A 17530-nucleotide genomic window follows, 5' to 3' on the forward strand; every position below is an offset into this window, starting at 1 on the left:
GGCTGTTTGTAAGTTTGACTCCTCTTTTATGTACACTGGTAGCTTGTGGCCTGTTGTACAAAACGTGGACTGACAAGATGGGGTTCCTGCCTGAGATGTATGAATGATCAGTTCAGTGAAACTGAACATTTTACTTCCCTTTTCCATGTTTCAGTTTCTGCTTATGTATATTTGGCTATTTATTCTTCCTCCAGATGTCTGTGAAATGTTTCATGTAAGAGGTCCCATATAAATTCTAACCAAGTTTTGGGATCATTTTTATTTTCCTTTACTAGTTCATGTAGGAGAGGCTGCGTTGGAAATTCAAGTTAAAATTTCCACCCCGTCTAGCTGGACTTCTAGCTAGGTTAGTTATTAATGGATTTAAACAAACACTTACCACACGCCATGCACTGTTTAAGAGACCTGCAAGTATTATTTAATCCTTATGACAACTGTATGAGGCAGGAATTATTATTATCACCATTTAATAGATGAGGAAGCTGAGACATGGAGAGGATGAAGAACTTGCCAATTTCATATAGTGAATCCTGGTGGAACTGGGATCAAAACCAGGCAATCTGGCTCTAGAATCTGCACTTTTAGTACTTATGCTATGCTGCCTTTCATTATGCTCATGTACTGAGACAATGAAATGTGTAAGATAATGAATTTTAGGGCATTCTTTGCCTATCGCTTAGGCCAGTAGAAGAGCTCCTTTGCGGGTATCTTTTTCTTTCTATTATTTTTTCCCCATGCTTGCCTCTTAACCAACCAACTCTAGTCAGAATTTAATTTCTGCAGTGGGATTATCTCCACAGGGTCATTGGTATTGTTGCTATAGCCTACTCTTTGCTCGTGGCTGGTTAACTCAGAATGTGTTGTTTAATGAGATTTCGTGGCACCAGTGGCCTCCTTAGTTCCAAATAGACAACTGGCATATATATGCCTTGTGCCTGAGAATTGAGGCATTGTGGCTGGGTATTGCAAACCTCACTTTCTGTGGTCAATAATATACCCAATTCAGAAAATTCCTCATAATGAGATGGCCTCATTTTTATACATAAAGGATAAACTTATAAATGTATTTTCTGAAAGCAGTTGATGTAGTGAAATGTGCATAAGCTTCATAACCAGATAGACTTGCATTTGAGACCTAGCTCTACTGCTTAATTTTTTTTGAGTTTAATTATTCATTTTGAGAGAGACAGAGACCGCACCAGTGGGGGAGGGACAGAGAGAAAGAGAGAGAGAGAATCCCAAGCAGTCTCCTCACTGTCAGTGCAGAGCCTCATGTGTGCTCAAACTCACTAACGGTAGGATCATGACCCCAGCTGAGATCAAGAGCTGGGTGCTTCATTGACTGAGCCACCCAGGCACCCCTCTACTGTTTAATTTGGCTCCTCCATCTGGGAAAAATAATGCCTTCCTGACTGGTAAGTTGTGAGGGTTTGATAAGATAATGTACATGAAGCTCCTCATAGAGTGCCTGGTATGTACTAAGTGCAAAACATGTCTACTTCTGTCCCCTCCCCAGCTTTCTTGAAATAAGGTTGGTGGGTGCTTTTCTGGTTGCTGTTTTCAATTGTATAGCCTGTTCTTCCTCCTTCCATGGCTCCTCTGAGTCCAGTGAACTGAGGATTGGGGGGTTAGCTTAGCTTTTCACTTTATCCTTGGAGTGTAGTAATTTCATAGGTTCCCTTATTTTTCATCTAACTAGTTATCACTCTAGCAGAGTGCTACAGTGCTTAGAGATGATACTTTACTTTCTTTAGTTATGTAGTAAATACCAGTTGTTTGGAGGTTGTCTGATGAAACTACTAAACAGTGAAAGGAATGGTCCTGCTAGCATTGCTCTGCCACCCTAGACTGCCTTGAGCTGCACAGTCTGAGCTTGGAAATCAGCTATATGTAGAGTTTTCCTGATGAAGTGATCCAGATAATGTCAAAATTCAAATACTAAAAGACTTTTCAGTGTCTCCAAACTGAGTTCATTCCATTGACTGAAACCTTTTCATCCTCTGTTCTCTACCTCAGTTAGTAGCATTTTTCATTCAGTCAGCCAACCCGGAAGCCTCAAAGTGAAATTTGATACTTCCCTCTTCATTTCCCATATCCAGGCAGTTACCAGGTCCTATGAATTTTGTTCCTGATTTTTCACTTGAAGCTTTATTTTTTTCTCCATTTTCAAATATATTTGCTTATATTACTAAAAAATCCAGGGAGTAGTATTGCTTTAGGCATGGCTTCTTAGGTTCTTAAACAAGAATTTGTCCCTCTCTGTGGACTCTTCTTCCTTATGTTTTGGCTTCATTCTTAGGCAGACTTTTCTATAGGATGGATAACACTTGGCAATTTCAAGTTTAGCAATCTCAACCAAAAAAAAAAAAAAAAAAAGGCAATCCCAATAGGTACAACAAAAGCAAAAATTCAGAGGCTGACTATTTTTGGGCTGACTTGACTATTTTGGGGCTGACTTGAGTTATGTTCCTCTTCTTCTAATTGAGGTATGGAATATGCCTGTCAATCAGGCCTAAATTATGTGCTCAACCCTGGATCCTGTGGCAAGGGGATACTTTCTTGGAACTTCACAGACCAGAGTAAGTTGCAGAGGGGTGATTCCTCTGTGGAAACTCAGGGTTCTGTTACCAAAAGAAACGGACATGAATTCTGAGCACATATAAATAATATATTCACTGAAGACCCTTATTATCTCCATTGTGGATTATCTCAGTAGCCTCCTAAATGATCTCCCAGTCTGAACTCTAGCCCCAATTCCAGACAGCCTCCACATTGCTGCCACCTTAATTTTTCATAAGCAAAGTTACTATAGTATTTTGCTCTGAAATGTTCAGTCCTTTCTTATTGAAAATAGAAAATAGTTAAAACTCCTTCCCTGATATTTAATCTGTACCTTGATCCCTATGAAATTGCCAGTTACAAAACAATGGCATTCACTCACTCTTATATCTTCCTCATCATTCTCATTCTTGCTTCTCCACATTCCCTGCAGTATCTCCTCCTTTGCCTGGAAGGCTATTAGTCATCTTTCAAATAATGCTCCTTTATTTTTTTTAATTAAAAAATATTTTTAAATGTTTATTTTTGAGAGAAAGGGGGTAGAGGGCAGAGAGAGAGAGAGGGAGACACAGAATCTGAAGTAGCCTCCAGGCTCTGAGCTGTCAGCACAGAACCCGAGGCAGACTGTGAGATCATGACCTGAGCTGAAGTCAGTGGCTTAACCCACTGAGCCACCCAGGTGCCCCATAAATAATGCTCCTTTAGAAGGCATCCTTCACCTGCTCTTTTCCATATCTATAGCATTTCTCTTTTCATGGCATAATTATGTAAGTGCCCATCTTCCCTATTTCATTATGAATACCTTGAGAGATGGTGACTCCTCCTCTTTAACACCATAAGCCCAGTGCTTCACATATAATCAGCATTCAATGAATATTTACATGAGGAATGGAAATGTTAACAATGTGGTCATGCCTCTTACAATTGGGCAAGTGCTGGTGGTACCATTGCCATTGGAAGAGCCTCTTTTCTCCCTTTCTCCCTATTTATTTTCACTTTTTTACATTTACCCTCATTTTTTATTTTCTGCCCTTTCTTTTCCTTTTTTTACATGGTAAGGCAGGAGGGTCACATAATTTTTGAGCAATCTATACTTCTGGTCCAGTTATTAGTACACCTACCCCCACTACTCACTACCCTCACCCACCCTGAAACATACTCTTAAAGCCCTGGGGGGAAAATGCTGTTGCCAGAACCTGGGTGAGGGTGATCTATCAGCTGACAGCAGGGACCCTAAGCTGAAGCTTTTCCCAGGTATCCTTCCCACAGCTGTTCTGCTTTTTATAGCTGCTTTATCACTCCTTTTATTAAATGGAATCGTTCTGTGTGTGTTTTGTTGTGTTATCTTGCCTCCATAAATCTTACCAACTAACCTGGGTGATTATAGACCAGCTCTGTCCAACATGATAGCCACTACCCACATGTGGCAATTTAAGTTGAAATTAATTAAAATTAAATAAAATTTAAAATTTCGGTTCTTTAGTCATATTCTCCAGATTTCAAGTGCTTAATGGCCATGGTGTCTAGTGGCTGCCATACTGGATGGCATAGATATACCACATTTCCAGCATCGTAGAAAGTTCAATTGAACAGTGCTGTTATAAACTTAAATCTGAGTTTTTCAGGAAACAACTAGAGTATGCTTACATGTTTTTTTAGTTCCTCTGAATTGGGCTTGCTTGAAGTTAAACTCACACCTGATTGAGAGGAGAGAAGATTATTAAAGGAAGTCATAAATCATTAGTGACTAAATAGGGACTTGGCAAACTATCTTCAAAATTTGTGGGGCCATGGCCTCTGCCAATGAAATTCACAGAAATTGTGCTAGATCGTAGGACTGAAGAGATGATTGATTTTTTACTAGAAAATAGCAGAACCCCATAATTTCTAAAAGATTCTAAGACAGTCTCCCTATGAGCTTTCTCATTTGGATGCTTTTTGTGAAGAAAGCATTAAGAGCCATAATTTCAATTCCCTGTCTACCCCATTCAATACCATGACTTTATTTTTGCCTCCTCAAGAGTCCTGTGAGATTTAAAATTTTCTGAGGTGTTTGTTTTGTACTATTTGTTCTACTTTTGTTTTTTGTTCACTGCTTTATAGCTCTATGGCCACAGAATATACCTGTACTTCTGCTTTGGAGGATTGATTGACTTTTTGTGTGTGTGTACCTTACTTAGTACAAGGCTAGTTTTTGTGAATGTGTCTATGCTTAAAAAAAAGTGTTCTTCAGGACATAGCTTTCTAGATGTAAAGAACAACCTTACATATTATTCAGCTCTTCTAATCACTTTTTACTTTATGGTTTTCATGATTTGAACATTAATGTCCTATTACCATTGTTTTTTCTATTTTCATTTTTTTTAAGATTTTATTTTTAAATAATTTCTATACTCTGTGTGGGGCTCAAACCCACAAATCTGAGGTCAAGAATCGCATGCTCCCACCAATTGAGCCAGCCTCTCAATTTTCTTTCTTCTGTTTTCTACTGTTTTTGCTTTGTGTGTGTGTTTTGTTTTATATATTTTGAGGTCATGTTATTACATACATAAAAGTTAATGACAGCTGTATCTTTATTATGGCCTCTTTGTCTTTTTTAATGATTCTTGTCTTGAATGCAACCTTCATAAAATATCATAATTTCCACTTATCTTTTTGCTTGATTGGCTGCTTTGTTTTAAATAGTTGAGTTTATTTCATTGATTTTTATTTTTGTATCATATGTGTTTCATCTTAATTCTGTCATCTTTTAAAAATGATTTTTAAATTTTTTTTGTTTATTTTTGAGGGAGAGAGAGAGAGAGAGAGAGAGAGACAGAGTGTGGGCAGGGGAGGGGCAGAGAGAGAAGGAGACATAGAATCTGAATCAGGCTCCAGGGTCTGAGCTGTCAGCATAGAGCCTGATGTGGGCTTGAACCCACTAACTGGAAGATCATGACATAAGCCGAAGTCAGACGTTTAACTGACTGAGCCACCCAGGTGCCCCTAAAAATGATTTTTATAATATTCTCTTGCTCTTTCTCTGCCTCAGCAATTTTTGAGATTGTCTAATTTTAGAGGTGCTTGGGTGGCTCAGTCTGTTAAGCACCTGACTCTTGATTTCAGCTCAGGTCATGATCTCATGGTTAGTGAGTTTGAGCCCTGCCTCCGGCTCTGTGCTGAAAGCAAAGAGCCTGCTTGGGATTCTCTCTCTCTCTCTGCCCCTCCCCCATATGGGAACGTGTACGCTCTCTCTCTCTCTCTCTCTCTCTCTCTCTCTCTCTCAAAAATAAACTTAAAAAGAAAGATAATCTTGGGGCGCCTGGGTGGCTCAGTCGGTTAAGCGTCTGACTTCAGCTCAGGTCATGATCTCGCAGTTCATGGGTTCGAGCCCCGCGTCGGGCTCTGTGCTAACAGCTCAGAGCCTGCTGAGCTGGGAGCAGCTGGGAGCCTGCTTCTGATTCTGTGTCTCCCTCTCTGTGCCCCTCCCCCGATCGCACTCTGTCTCTGTCTCTCTCTCAAAAATAAACAAACAGTAAAAAAATTTTTTAAAGATAATCTAGTTTTAGTTGTAATGATAGTTAGCTCTTACTTTAAAATAGTATCCCTAAAACTGAAGCAATTGAAGCAGTCTTTCTTTCCTCGTGTGCCTTTGCTATCGAAGTGGTGGTGTGTGCCTCCTTTACCTTGTTTGTAAAGCATTCTGCTACCCAGACAACATAAGATGTGACTGTATGGTAATGAGGTTGACTTTCTTATATGACTCATGAAATTAGCCTTACTGCTTTGCAATAAACCCTTATATGCTTCTACCATTCTATCAACTAAGCAGATTGGAGTCTCTGTTAGATACAAGATACCTCCAAATCTGAGGAAGTCTTTTCTAGCTTTCCTGCTTCAGTGAGAGCACCATGAGCATAATCAGGCCTTCAAATCTGTGCTTACCAAGGGGAGATTTAACCCTAGTTTAAAATCAGTTGAGACATTGTTTAGATGGGGAGCACAGTGACAAGTCTTCATTTGTGTTACAGACTGTCCAATCCTAGATAGTTTTTGGCAGAATTTTCTCTGAGGCAGAATGGGTAAGAAGGCTTACCCATTATTTAGGTACCCCTTCTAATGTAGTTGAATTTATTATATTTATGCAGTGGAAGTTCAAAGAAGGAAAAGGACAGAGAAAAGAGAAGGAATATTATTATCTACCCTATGATGGTGCTTTCTATAGATGATCAATTACTCTGAAGGAACTGAACTTTAAAGAATTTAAATGGCTTACCCAAGGACGCAACAGCTAGTTTGTGGAGAGCTGGGATTCAAATTCAGGTTGGCCTGACTATGAAACTTGTTCTCTTCCTGCTGCATGACATTTTCTCAATCCTTATTAAAGCACAGAAGAAATAGAAAAAACACAGTCTCTATCTGTGAGGAAACAAACCACATACAATAACAATTTTTTTTTTTAACATTTATTTATTTTTGAGACAGAGAGAGACAGAGCATGAACGGGGGAGGGTCAGAGAGAGGGAGACACAGAATCTGAAACAGGCTCCAGGCTCTGAGCTGTCGGCACAGAGCCCGACGCGGGGCTCAAACTCACGGAGTGCGAGATCATGACCTGAGCCGAAGTCGGCCGCTTAACCGACTGAGCCACCCAGGCGCCCCAATAACAATTTTTTTTAAGGATGATTAGGAGGAATGTTGTATTGACAGTGTATATTATAGGGTTTCAAACGAAGGAGTTACAGCAAGTCAAACTATTTACAACTTTTTATTTTAACGTTTATTTATTTTTGAGAGAGAGTGTGTGTGCGAGTTGGGAAGGGATAGAGAGAGAGGGGACAGAAGATCTGAACGAGCTCTATGCTAATAGCAGATAACCCAGTGTGGGGCGCGAACTCACAAACTGAACTCACAAACCATGACATCATGACCTGAGCCAAAGTCGGACACTTAACTGACTGAGCCACCCAGGTCCCCTTATTTAGAACTTCTTAGGAGAAGGTTGAACTAGAGCTGAATCTGAATCCCTGAATAAGACAAGAAGAGAAGCATTCTATGTGGAAAGGTCTGTATAAATAAAGTCATGGAAGTAGGCATGAGGTTGGCATGTTTATAATAGAGTGCATTAGTGAGACTGTATTCAAATTGAGGAGTACCGAGAAGGAAAGTTGGTATTTAGATGGGGGCTACATGATGAAGACGTTTTGAACTCCATACTGAGGAGTTTGTACATCATCAGTGGTTAGGTTTCTGACATAAGGGATTTTCCTTTTTTTAAATCTACTCATTGTTGAAATTCAATAAATTTGATGTCATTCAAATGTAGTGTGATTGGTGAGGCATTTGTTGAATAGATATGAAGTTACAAGCATGCCTTCGAGTACTACTTATTCCCTCCTAGACATTAAAATTCTGCTGTCAGCCATTAAAGAGATGGGACTGGCCAATGGTTAGGTTCTCCTAAGTACCCTGGAGTTGAGAGACTATAATGAAGTCAAGCATGTTTTTTCTATAAGCATATTATTTACTTAAAAACATCGTAAATATTTAACTGCATACTCTACATGTCAGATACTATATACTTAAAACCAGAAAACATGGAGCCTGAAAAGAAGACAATTAAACATATATGTGATAGTCTCTTGCTACTTAAAGTGTTACTAATTAATTGTTTCACTTAACTATGTCTCCTTCTGCTTAAAGAAGGAACCTATTCTTTTCAGAGAGTGCTTTTTGGTATTAAAAGTCCCAAGTGTTTGCCAGACCACAATCTTTCAGCATAAGATGCCCTTGACACTTTGGTATTTAGAAAATCCTTGATGGTAGCTCCAGCCTCTTGTTTGGTAACTTTATTCAGATTATTGATCTTTCATTAATTGCTAGGCTCAAGGAAGGCCTAAACACTTCTTCCCTTCTCTGCATTCCCCTCATATAACCAGAGGTAACCACTATTGCATATCTCAATTTCTCTCAGCATTTTTATGTTGATGTCATAAATAATTTTATATTCTGCTTTTTATACTTTAACATATTATCTATCATTAACTTTGGAAACTCTTCCTAATGAAAAACTTTAATGGTTTCATGATATTCCATCATTTGGATATCACATACTTTTCTTACATTTCAGGGATCAAATCCTTATCTGACTTGGGACAACCTGACCTTCAGTCTTGATTTCAGGTAGATACCACAATTCATTGCACACTGTGGAGGGAATATGCCAATAAGTTGAAGCTGTTTCCTTGTACCACTAAAAAGGACACTGGAGATCCAAGACATGCTAATATATATTTCTTGGGTTAAAATCTCACTTTACAATTGCATAGTACTTATTATGTATATACTATTTGTCATATATTTCAGTTGTTTTTAGTGATTATGTGTTAGTTATATGGCATTACTCTTTTTATTTATTTATTTATTTATTTATTTATTTATAAGTTTTTATTTGAATTCCAGTTAGTTTACATACAGTGTCACATTAGTTTCAGGTGTACAATATAGTGATTCAACATTAGTATACATCACCTGGGACATAGCACTTTTTTTTTAAATTTTTTTAATGTTTATTTATTTTTGAGAGAGAGAGAGACAAAGACAGAGCACGAGTGGGGGAGGGGTATAGAGAGAGGGAAACACAGAATCTGAAGCAGGCTCCAGGCTCTGGGCTGTCAGCACAGAGCCCAACGCGGGGCTCAAGCTCACAGACCGTGAGATCATGACCTGAGCCCAAGTCAGACGCTTAGCCGACTGAGCCACCCAGGTGCCCCTGGGACATAGCACTTTTTAAAAAAATAACATTTGCCTGTAACTTTTCTGTTTTAACCTTGAATATCACTTTTTTTAAAAAATTCCGGTATAATTAACACACTGTTAGTTTCGGACATACAGTATAGTTTTTAAGCAATTCTATGTGTTACTGAGTGCTCATCATGATAACTGCACTCTTAATCCCCTTCACCTATTTCACCCATTCCCTCTACTCACCTCCTCTTTGGTAACTATCAGTTTGTTCTCAGTTAAGAGTCTATTCTTTGATTTGTCTCTTTTGTTGTTGTTTTGTTTCTTAAATTCCTCATGAGTGAAATCATATGGCATCTGTCTTTCTCTGGCTGACTTATTTCACTTAGCATTATATTCTCTAGGTCCATCCGTTTGGTCGATGGATTTTATTTTTTAGGGCCAAGTAATATTCCATTATATATATATACACACACACACACATCCCCCACATCTTCTTTATCCATTCATCTCTCAATGGACACTTGGGCTGCTTTCATAATTTGGCTATTGTAAATAATTCTGCAATAAACATAGGGTTGCATATATCTTTTAAAATTAATATTTTTGTATTCTTTGGGTAAATACCCAGTAGTAGAATTATAGGATCATATGGTAATTCTGTTTTTAATTTTTTGAGGAACCTCCATACTGCTTTCCACAGTGGCTGCACTGGTTTGCATTCCCAACAGTGCAAGAGGGTTCCTTTAACCTCACATAGTTACCAACACTTGTTGTTTCTTGTATTTTTTATTTTAACTATTCTGGCAGGTGTAAAGTGATATCTTATTGTGGTTTTGATTTGCATTTCCCTGATGATGAGTGATGTTGAGCATCTTTTCATGTGTCTGTTGGGCATCTGTATGGCTTCTTTGGAGGAATGTCTGTTCCTATCTACTGCCCATCTTTTAATAATTATATCTTTTTTTTTTTTTTTTTGGTGTTCAATCTTGTAAGTTCTTTTTTTTAATTTATTCTTCGAGAGAGAGTGTAAGTGGGGGAGGGGCAGAAAGAGGGGGACAGAGGATCCTAAGTGGGCTCTGCACTGACAGGCTGACAGCACCAAGCCCAACATGGGCCTCAAACTCATGAACTGTGAAATCATGACCTGAGCTGAAGTTAGATGCTCAACCAACTGAGCCACCCAGGTGCCCCTCAACCTTGTGAATTCTTTATAAATTTTGGATATGTCATTTAATAAATTATAAGATGTGTCATTTGGGAATCTCTTCTCTCATTCTGTAGATTGTCTTTTAGTTTTGTTGATTGTTTCCTTTGCTGTGCAGAAGCTATTTATTTATTTATTTATTTATTTTTAATGTTTATTTATTTTTGAGAGAGAGAGAGACAGAGTGTGAGTGGAGGAGGGGCAGAGAGAGAGGGAGACACAGAATCTGAAGCAGGCTCTAGGCTCCGAGCTGTCAGCACAGAGCCCGACGCAGGGCTCGAACTCACAAGCCGTGAGATTACGACCTGAGCCGACGTCAGCCACCCAATCCACTGAGCCACCCAGGCACCCCTATTTATTTATTTTTAAGTAGGCTTCATGCCCACCATGGAGCCCAACATGGGGATTGAACTCATGAGCCTGAGATCAAGAGTTGGATGCTTAACCAGCTGAGCCACCCAGGCACCTCCTGGTTTGTTTGATTGTTGTTGTTGTTGTTGTTGTTGTTGTTGTTTTGGTAAAGTAGAAGCTTTTTATTTTGATGTAGTACCAATAGTTTATTTTTGCTTTTGTTTCCCTTGCCTCAGGAGACATATCTAGAACAATATTGCTATGGCTGATGTCAGAGAAATTACTGCCTGTCCTCTCTTCTAGGCTTTTCATGGTTTCAGGTCTCACATTTAGGTCCTTAGTCCATTTTTTAAAAAGTTTTATTTATTTATTTTGAGAGAGAGAGAGAAAGAGAGAGTGAGAGAGCATGAGCACAAGCGAGGGAGGGGCAGAGAGAGGAGGAGAGAATCCCAAGCAGGCTGCACAACAGCAGCGTAGAGCTCAGTGCAGGGCTCAAACTTACAAACCGTAAGATTATGACCCGAGATGAAACCAAGAGTCAGACACCTAACCGACTGAGCTACCCAGGTGCCCCAAGTCCTTAATCCATTTTGAGTTTATTTTGTGTATATGTGAAGTGATTTGGTTTCATTCTTTTGCATGTAGCTGTCCAGTTTTCCCAACACCATTTTTTGAAGAGACTATCTTTTTCCCATTGCATATTCTTGCTTTGTCATAGATTAATTGACTGTATGATGGTGGGTTTATTTCTGGGTTCTCCATTCTGTTTTGTTGATCTATGTGTCTTTTTCTGTGCCAGTACCATACTGTTTTGATTACTACAGCTTTGTAGTAATATCTTGAAATCTGAGATTGGATACTTCCAGTTTTGTTCTTTTTCAAGATTGCTTTGTCTATTTGGGGTCTTTTGGGGTTCCCTACAAATTTTAGGATTATTTGTTCTAGTTCTGTGAAGAATGCTGTTGGTATTTTGCTAGCGATTGCATTAAATTTGTAGATTTCTTTGGGTAGTATGGACATTTTAACAATATTAATTCTTCTAATCCATGAGCGTAGTATATCTTTCCATTTGTTTTCTCTTCAATTTCTTTCATCAGTGTTTTATAGTTTTCAAAATACAGGTTTTTCACCTACTTGGTTAAGTTTATTTCTAGGTATTTTATTATTTTTGGTGCATTTGTAAATAGGATTTTCTGAATTTTCTGCTACTTCATTATCAGTGTGTAGAAATGCAACAAATTTCTCCACATTAATTTTGTATCCTGCAATCTTCCTGAATTCACTGATCATTTCTAGTAGTTTTTTTGGTGGAATCTTTTGGGTTTTCTATATATAGTATCATGTCATCTGCAAATAGGGAAAATTTTACTCCTTTTTTTACCAATTTGGATGCCTTTTATTTCCTTTTCTTGTCTGATTGCTGTGGCTAGGAGTTCCAGACCTATGTTGAATAAAAAAGTGGTGAGAGTACACATCCTTGTCTTGTTCCTGATCTTAGGGGAAAAGCTCTGTTTTTTACCACTGAGTATGATGTTCATTGTGGGTTTTTCATATGTGGCATTTATTATGTTGAGGTATGTCCCCTCTAAACCTGCTTTGTTGAGGGTTTTTATCATGAATAGATGTTGTATTTTGTCAAATGCTTTTCCTGCATCTGTTGAAATGATTATGTCATTGTTTATCCTTTCTCTTGTTAATGTGATATATCACATTGGTTGATTTGTGAATATTGAACCACCCTTGTATCCCAACAGTAAATCCCACTTGATTGTGCTGAATGATTTTTTAAATACATTGTTGGATTTGGTTTGTTAATATTTTGTTGAGGATTTTTGCATCTATGTTCATCAGAGATATTGGTCTTCTCCTTTTTTTTTTTTTTTTTTTTTTTTTTTTTGGTAGTGTCTTTGTCTTATTTTGGTATCAAGGTAATCCTGGCCCCTTGAGTGTCGCTTCTAATTGTGACTTGGCAAGCTTAAGACTGAGCTGGCATTTAGGAAAACTTTTTCCTTGAATATCCTTATTTGAGTTGCTTAAGCAATTTCTGTTCCTCTTTCAAGGAGGAATCAAGTCAAAATCACCCCAAAGGAAAATAGGTAGGACTTTATCCTGAGGTTGGCTTAACTGTTGATGAAAAGGATTCAGGTAGCAATGGATTATACTGTCCCTTGCCACTTAGGCCTGGTGCTTCCTTGGCACAGGGTGAGATGCTTAGAAAGACTTGCTTTTAATTTATGGTGATTAAGGGAGAGCACTCTGTGTACTTGGAGAAGTGGCTCTGCAAAGGGCTACTTTGAATCTAATATACATCAAAGGCCTTGCTTTTGCCCAGATAAAGGTTACATCTGAATTCAAGGTGATATCATTCAAATAATTATTACTGAACAGGTTTAACCCAAGAAAGATTGACCTTACTTACTGAAAATGTGGTTAAAGAATACAGAGGCATATTTGATTTTTCATGATGATCTGTTCACTTGCAGATAAGATTCAGGTATGAATAGATTAATGCAACTACTATGTGTGGGCTCTATTTGAATATAGCATTTCAATTCTCTGGAAGTGATAACTGCATTATTAGGGTAAAGGATTCTAAAAAGGTAAAGACAATAAATAGGCTAGCTGTGTAAATAAAATTTTTTTAAGGTTTACTTTTCTTGTGCATGAGCTTATACCAAATATAAATGGTTTGGTATAATTTAGAATAAGAGCCACACTCTTCTGTAGCTTTGGTATCTTAGGGATGCTACATTGTGAGGAAGGAAAGGTCTTTAGCTTTGTTCAGTAGAAGTTGGTAGTAGATCTAAATGCTCAGGTTTCTAGGATTTCAGTGCTCATGATTTTGGAATCAAAGCCTCAGGGTGATAGGGTACTTGGTGTCTGCTTTCAGAATTTATCATGATTTTCCTTGACAGTTATACTTGTAAGATGGAGAATAAATCAGAACATAGATATGTAAAATTACTTGAGGAAGCAAACTGCTCTCAGGCCTGCAAGATTTAATTGTAACCTGTTGCAGTGTGAAAACTGTGTCAGTCTGAACAGGCCAGATGAACCCTAAGGAAGCATAGAAGATGAAGAGTCACTGAAGCAAAAGTTGGCAGTCAGTTGGCCTCTGTGATGGCAGTTTCTCACAGTATGGCATTTTAATGACCATTTAAGTCCTCTGTACATCTTAGTTATCTTGAGATCTCTCTCAGGACTGGCATGGAAATAAAACAGGACAATGGCCAACAGGCCCATGAAGAGGTGCTCAGTGTCACTAATTATCAGTGAAATGCAAATTAAAACTGCAGTGAGATAGGACCTCACAGCTGTTAGAAAGACCGTCATCAAAAAGATGAGAAAACAAATGTTATTAGTGAGAAGGTAGAGAAAAAGGAATCCTTGTGGACTGTTGGTGGGAATATAGTGGTGTGGCCACGGTAGAAAACAGTATGGAGATTCCTCAAAAATTAAAAATAGAAATACTATGTAATCTGGCAGTTTTTCTTCTGGGTATATATCCAAAGGAAACAAAAACAGGATGCTGAAGAGATATCTGTACCCCCGTGTTCATTGCAGCATTATTTATAATAGCCAAGGCATGGAAACAACCTTAGTATCCACTGATAGATGAACGGATAGAGAAAATGTGATACACACACGCGCGCACACACACACACGCACACACACACGCGCGCAGGAATATTAGCCCTAAAAAGGGAAATCCTGCCATTTATGACAACATGGATGGACCTTGAGAGCATTATGTTCAGTGAAATAAGTCAGACAGAGAAATATTGTATAATCTCACTTATATGTGGATTCTAAAAAAAGCCAAACTCCTAGAAATAGAGAGCAGATTAATTGGTGGTTGCTAGAGATGGGGGATGAGGGAAATGGGTATACTTCCAGTAATCAGATAAATAAATTCTGGGGATATAATGACAGCATGGATGACTACAGTTAACAAGACTTATAGTATATTTGAAAGTTGCTAAGAGAGTAGATCTAAATGTTCTCATCTCAAGAAAAAAAATTGTAACTATGTGATGTGATGAATATTAACTAAGCTTAATGTGGTAATCATTTTGTAGTTTATACATATATCAAATCATTATGTTATACACTCCAAGCTAATATAATGTTATATGTCAATTATACCTCAATAAAATTGGGGAAGAAAGAAATGGAACAAATGAGTTTGGTGACTCAAATGTTTAAATGGTGTAAGGTTAAGAAAGCCTGATGTCTCCCAGTTTGAATAAATTCTTGGTCTTAAGGCCTTGAGAGCAGAAGACCAAGTTGAGATTCATCTAGCTTTCTCTTTTTAGATGACACTCTTATACTGGATCTAGCTTCATTCATTATATTTTATTTGTCTTTACTCATCCACTTTTAAAAATGACTCAGAAAATGCACATAAGAAGTTAGTTTTCAGTACTGATAGAATTAGTAAGGATTCCAATTCAGGACCCTTCTGCCCCTATAGGCATTTAAACGATGTGAAATAGTTATGGTGAAAATTCCATGAAAAAAAAATATTATTCTCATGACTGTTCTTGACAGGTATAAAGAGTAGTATTCTAATAAGAAATGGAAGGGCAAGGTAAAGTGTGCAGTATGATACTTGGGGGCCTAAGAGGAGGAGTTTGGCATTTCATCTCTTCATGTTTTCTTTATCCACTTTGATTCAGTGCATCCAACTTTTTTCATTCAATTGAAGTTGGTTTTGAGTTTTTATTGGGGTGGAAACTGTTGAGAAAATGCTGGGGATTTCATAGGAACCTTGAAGACCATTTAGGGCAGCAATTTTCAAACTTTTCCTCCTCAGTACTTCAGATGGTCCAGAAGAATAAGACAAAAGTTGACTGATTTGGGGGCATGTCCCAAAGTGGCTCAGTGCAAAAAGAACCTTTTTGTCTTGATTTTAGCTTAAAAAACTATGGGGGGGGGGAGGCAGAAATCATGGACAATTTACATTCTTAATCATAATATTTGTGTATACATATGTGTACTTAGTGCATGGAAATATAGTGAATAAAAAGTCTTTTTTGACTTTTTTGTTCTAAAAAAGATTTCTGGTTTTGATCACATCCCCTCATCTCTTTATACACTGCTTATGTCCTGTCATTTCCAGAAATGGATCTTGATGGGTCTCAGTCTTAGAAACAGAGGGTTATAGGCTACTTATGTGAGAATTGAATGAGATAAAAAATGAAGATCACCTTACAAAACATAACACGCCTCATTAAGAGTGAGGGTTTTTGTTTTTGTTTTTTTAATCTTAGTGTTCTTTACAACTTAAGTCCTCTCTGATTTGGGTCTTCGGCCCAAGTAAAAATTAATAGAGGAAAAAATATTAGGATTTGGGCTGGAGGCCTCTTGGCTTAGACTTTCTTTGACATGTTTAGGATCAGATACAACAGAGTTAACTAACCTTTGGTATAATTGATGCCCTTGCAGGAGGGAGCACTGGCAGTTGCTGGGTAATTTGAAGACTACTGTGGAGGGTTTGGTGTCAGCCAACAGCCCCAACGTCTGGTCCAAGTATGGTGGCCTGGAGCGGCTTTGTAGGGACATGCAGAGCATCCTCTATCATGGGCTTATCCACGACCAGGTGTGTAGACCTCTTCTTTTTTGCCAGGTTGGCTGCATCATTTGCTGAAAAGAAACAGTTGCATTAAGTTGTTGACAGGGAGAAGATGAAGGCTACTAGTCTGTGAGCCCTTGAAGGTGGGACTGTGGTATGATGATGAGAAGGAAGAGGATAAGGACAATGATGATGAATCCCTAGGATTTTTCTCTTAGGAGCACCCTAGGACCCATCAATTACAGAATATTGTCTTTTTTAGGATATCCTCTGAGCATCATTTATAGATAACTGGTTGATTCTTATGAATGGTATTTTTAGTTATAGCTTAATTTTTTTATATAAATTTTATTGATGTTGAGTTTCTTTTCTGTAATATCCTCAAACACTAATAAACTTTGAGTATTAATAAAGAGTAGAATATAATAATATGTAATGTTTTTTGCTTTATCTTTTGCATTTACTTCATTTGCAGTGTTTTAAATAAGGTTTGGATCTGAATAAAATTGTCAAGTGAGTCATTGGCTCTAGTATCCTCCCACTTAAAAAATCAGACATCACAGGGGTGCCTTGGTGGCTCAGTTGGTTAAGTGTCTGACTTCGGCTCAGGTCATGATCTCACGGTTTGTGGGTATGAGCCCCGCATCGGACTCTGTGCTGACAGCTCGGAGCCTGGAGCCTGCTTCAGATTCTGTGGTTCCCCTCTTTCTGCTCCTCTCCAGCTCATGCTGTCTTTCTGTCTCTCTCAAAAATATAAATAAAATTAAAAAAAATTTTTTTAAATCAGACCTCACAAATATGTGCATAGGGTTGTATCCCTAAACAACTCCTGCATATCCCAAATCAGAGTCTAGTATTCTTCCCTGGAACTCTTTCCCTAGAGCTAAGCTTGTCTTTCTCTTTTCTAATCAGAATTTATTCTCAAGCAGTCACATCGAAAAAAAGCTAACCAACTAATTGGTGTTAAGGTATTTATAGTTGATAGGATTTAATATGCTACCCTTCCTTCTAAAAATATATGTGTATTATCTCTGAACGGTATCTTCAAACTAATGTTCCTGTTTGACATTTTCAGAATTCAGTGGAGAAGTTGGCTTAGGTTAGATTTTCTTTAT

At 38.0% G+C, this 17530-nt stretch overlaps 1 protein-coding gene across 8 annotated transcripts in view; it reads left to right on the forward strand.

The window, feature by feature from the left end:
- The window catches only part of RUBCN (rubicon autophagy regulator), a 67924-nt gene that overhangs the window by 11524 nt on the left and 38870 nt on the right, over positions 1–17530 (forward strand). For 7 of the 8 annotated variants that reach the window (XM_042998506.1, XM_042998499.1, XM_042998501.1 and 4 more), the window contains exon 2: positions 16289–16442. In XM_042998506.1, the coding sequence (XP_042854440.1) occupies positions 16404–16442 (39 nt within the window). In that variant the 5' untranslated portion in view covers positions 16289–16403. Of the gene's footprint in view, positions 1–8668; positions 8722–16288; positions 16443–17530 lie in introns of all 8 variants that reach the window. The other variant, XM_042998505.1, reaches the window with a different exon arrangement.

Source organism: Panthera tigris, chromosome C2, assembly GCF_018350195.1.
Source record: "Panthera tigris isolate Pti1 chromosome C2, P.tigris_Pti1_mat1.1, whole genome shotgun sequence".
Lineage (NCBI taxonomy): Eukaryota > Metazoa > Chordata > Mammalia > Carnivora > Felidae > Panthera > Panthera tigris.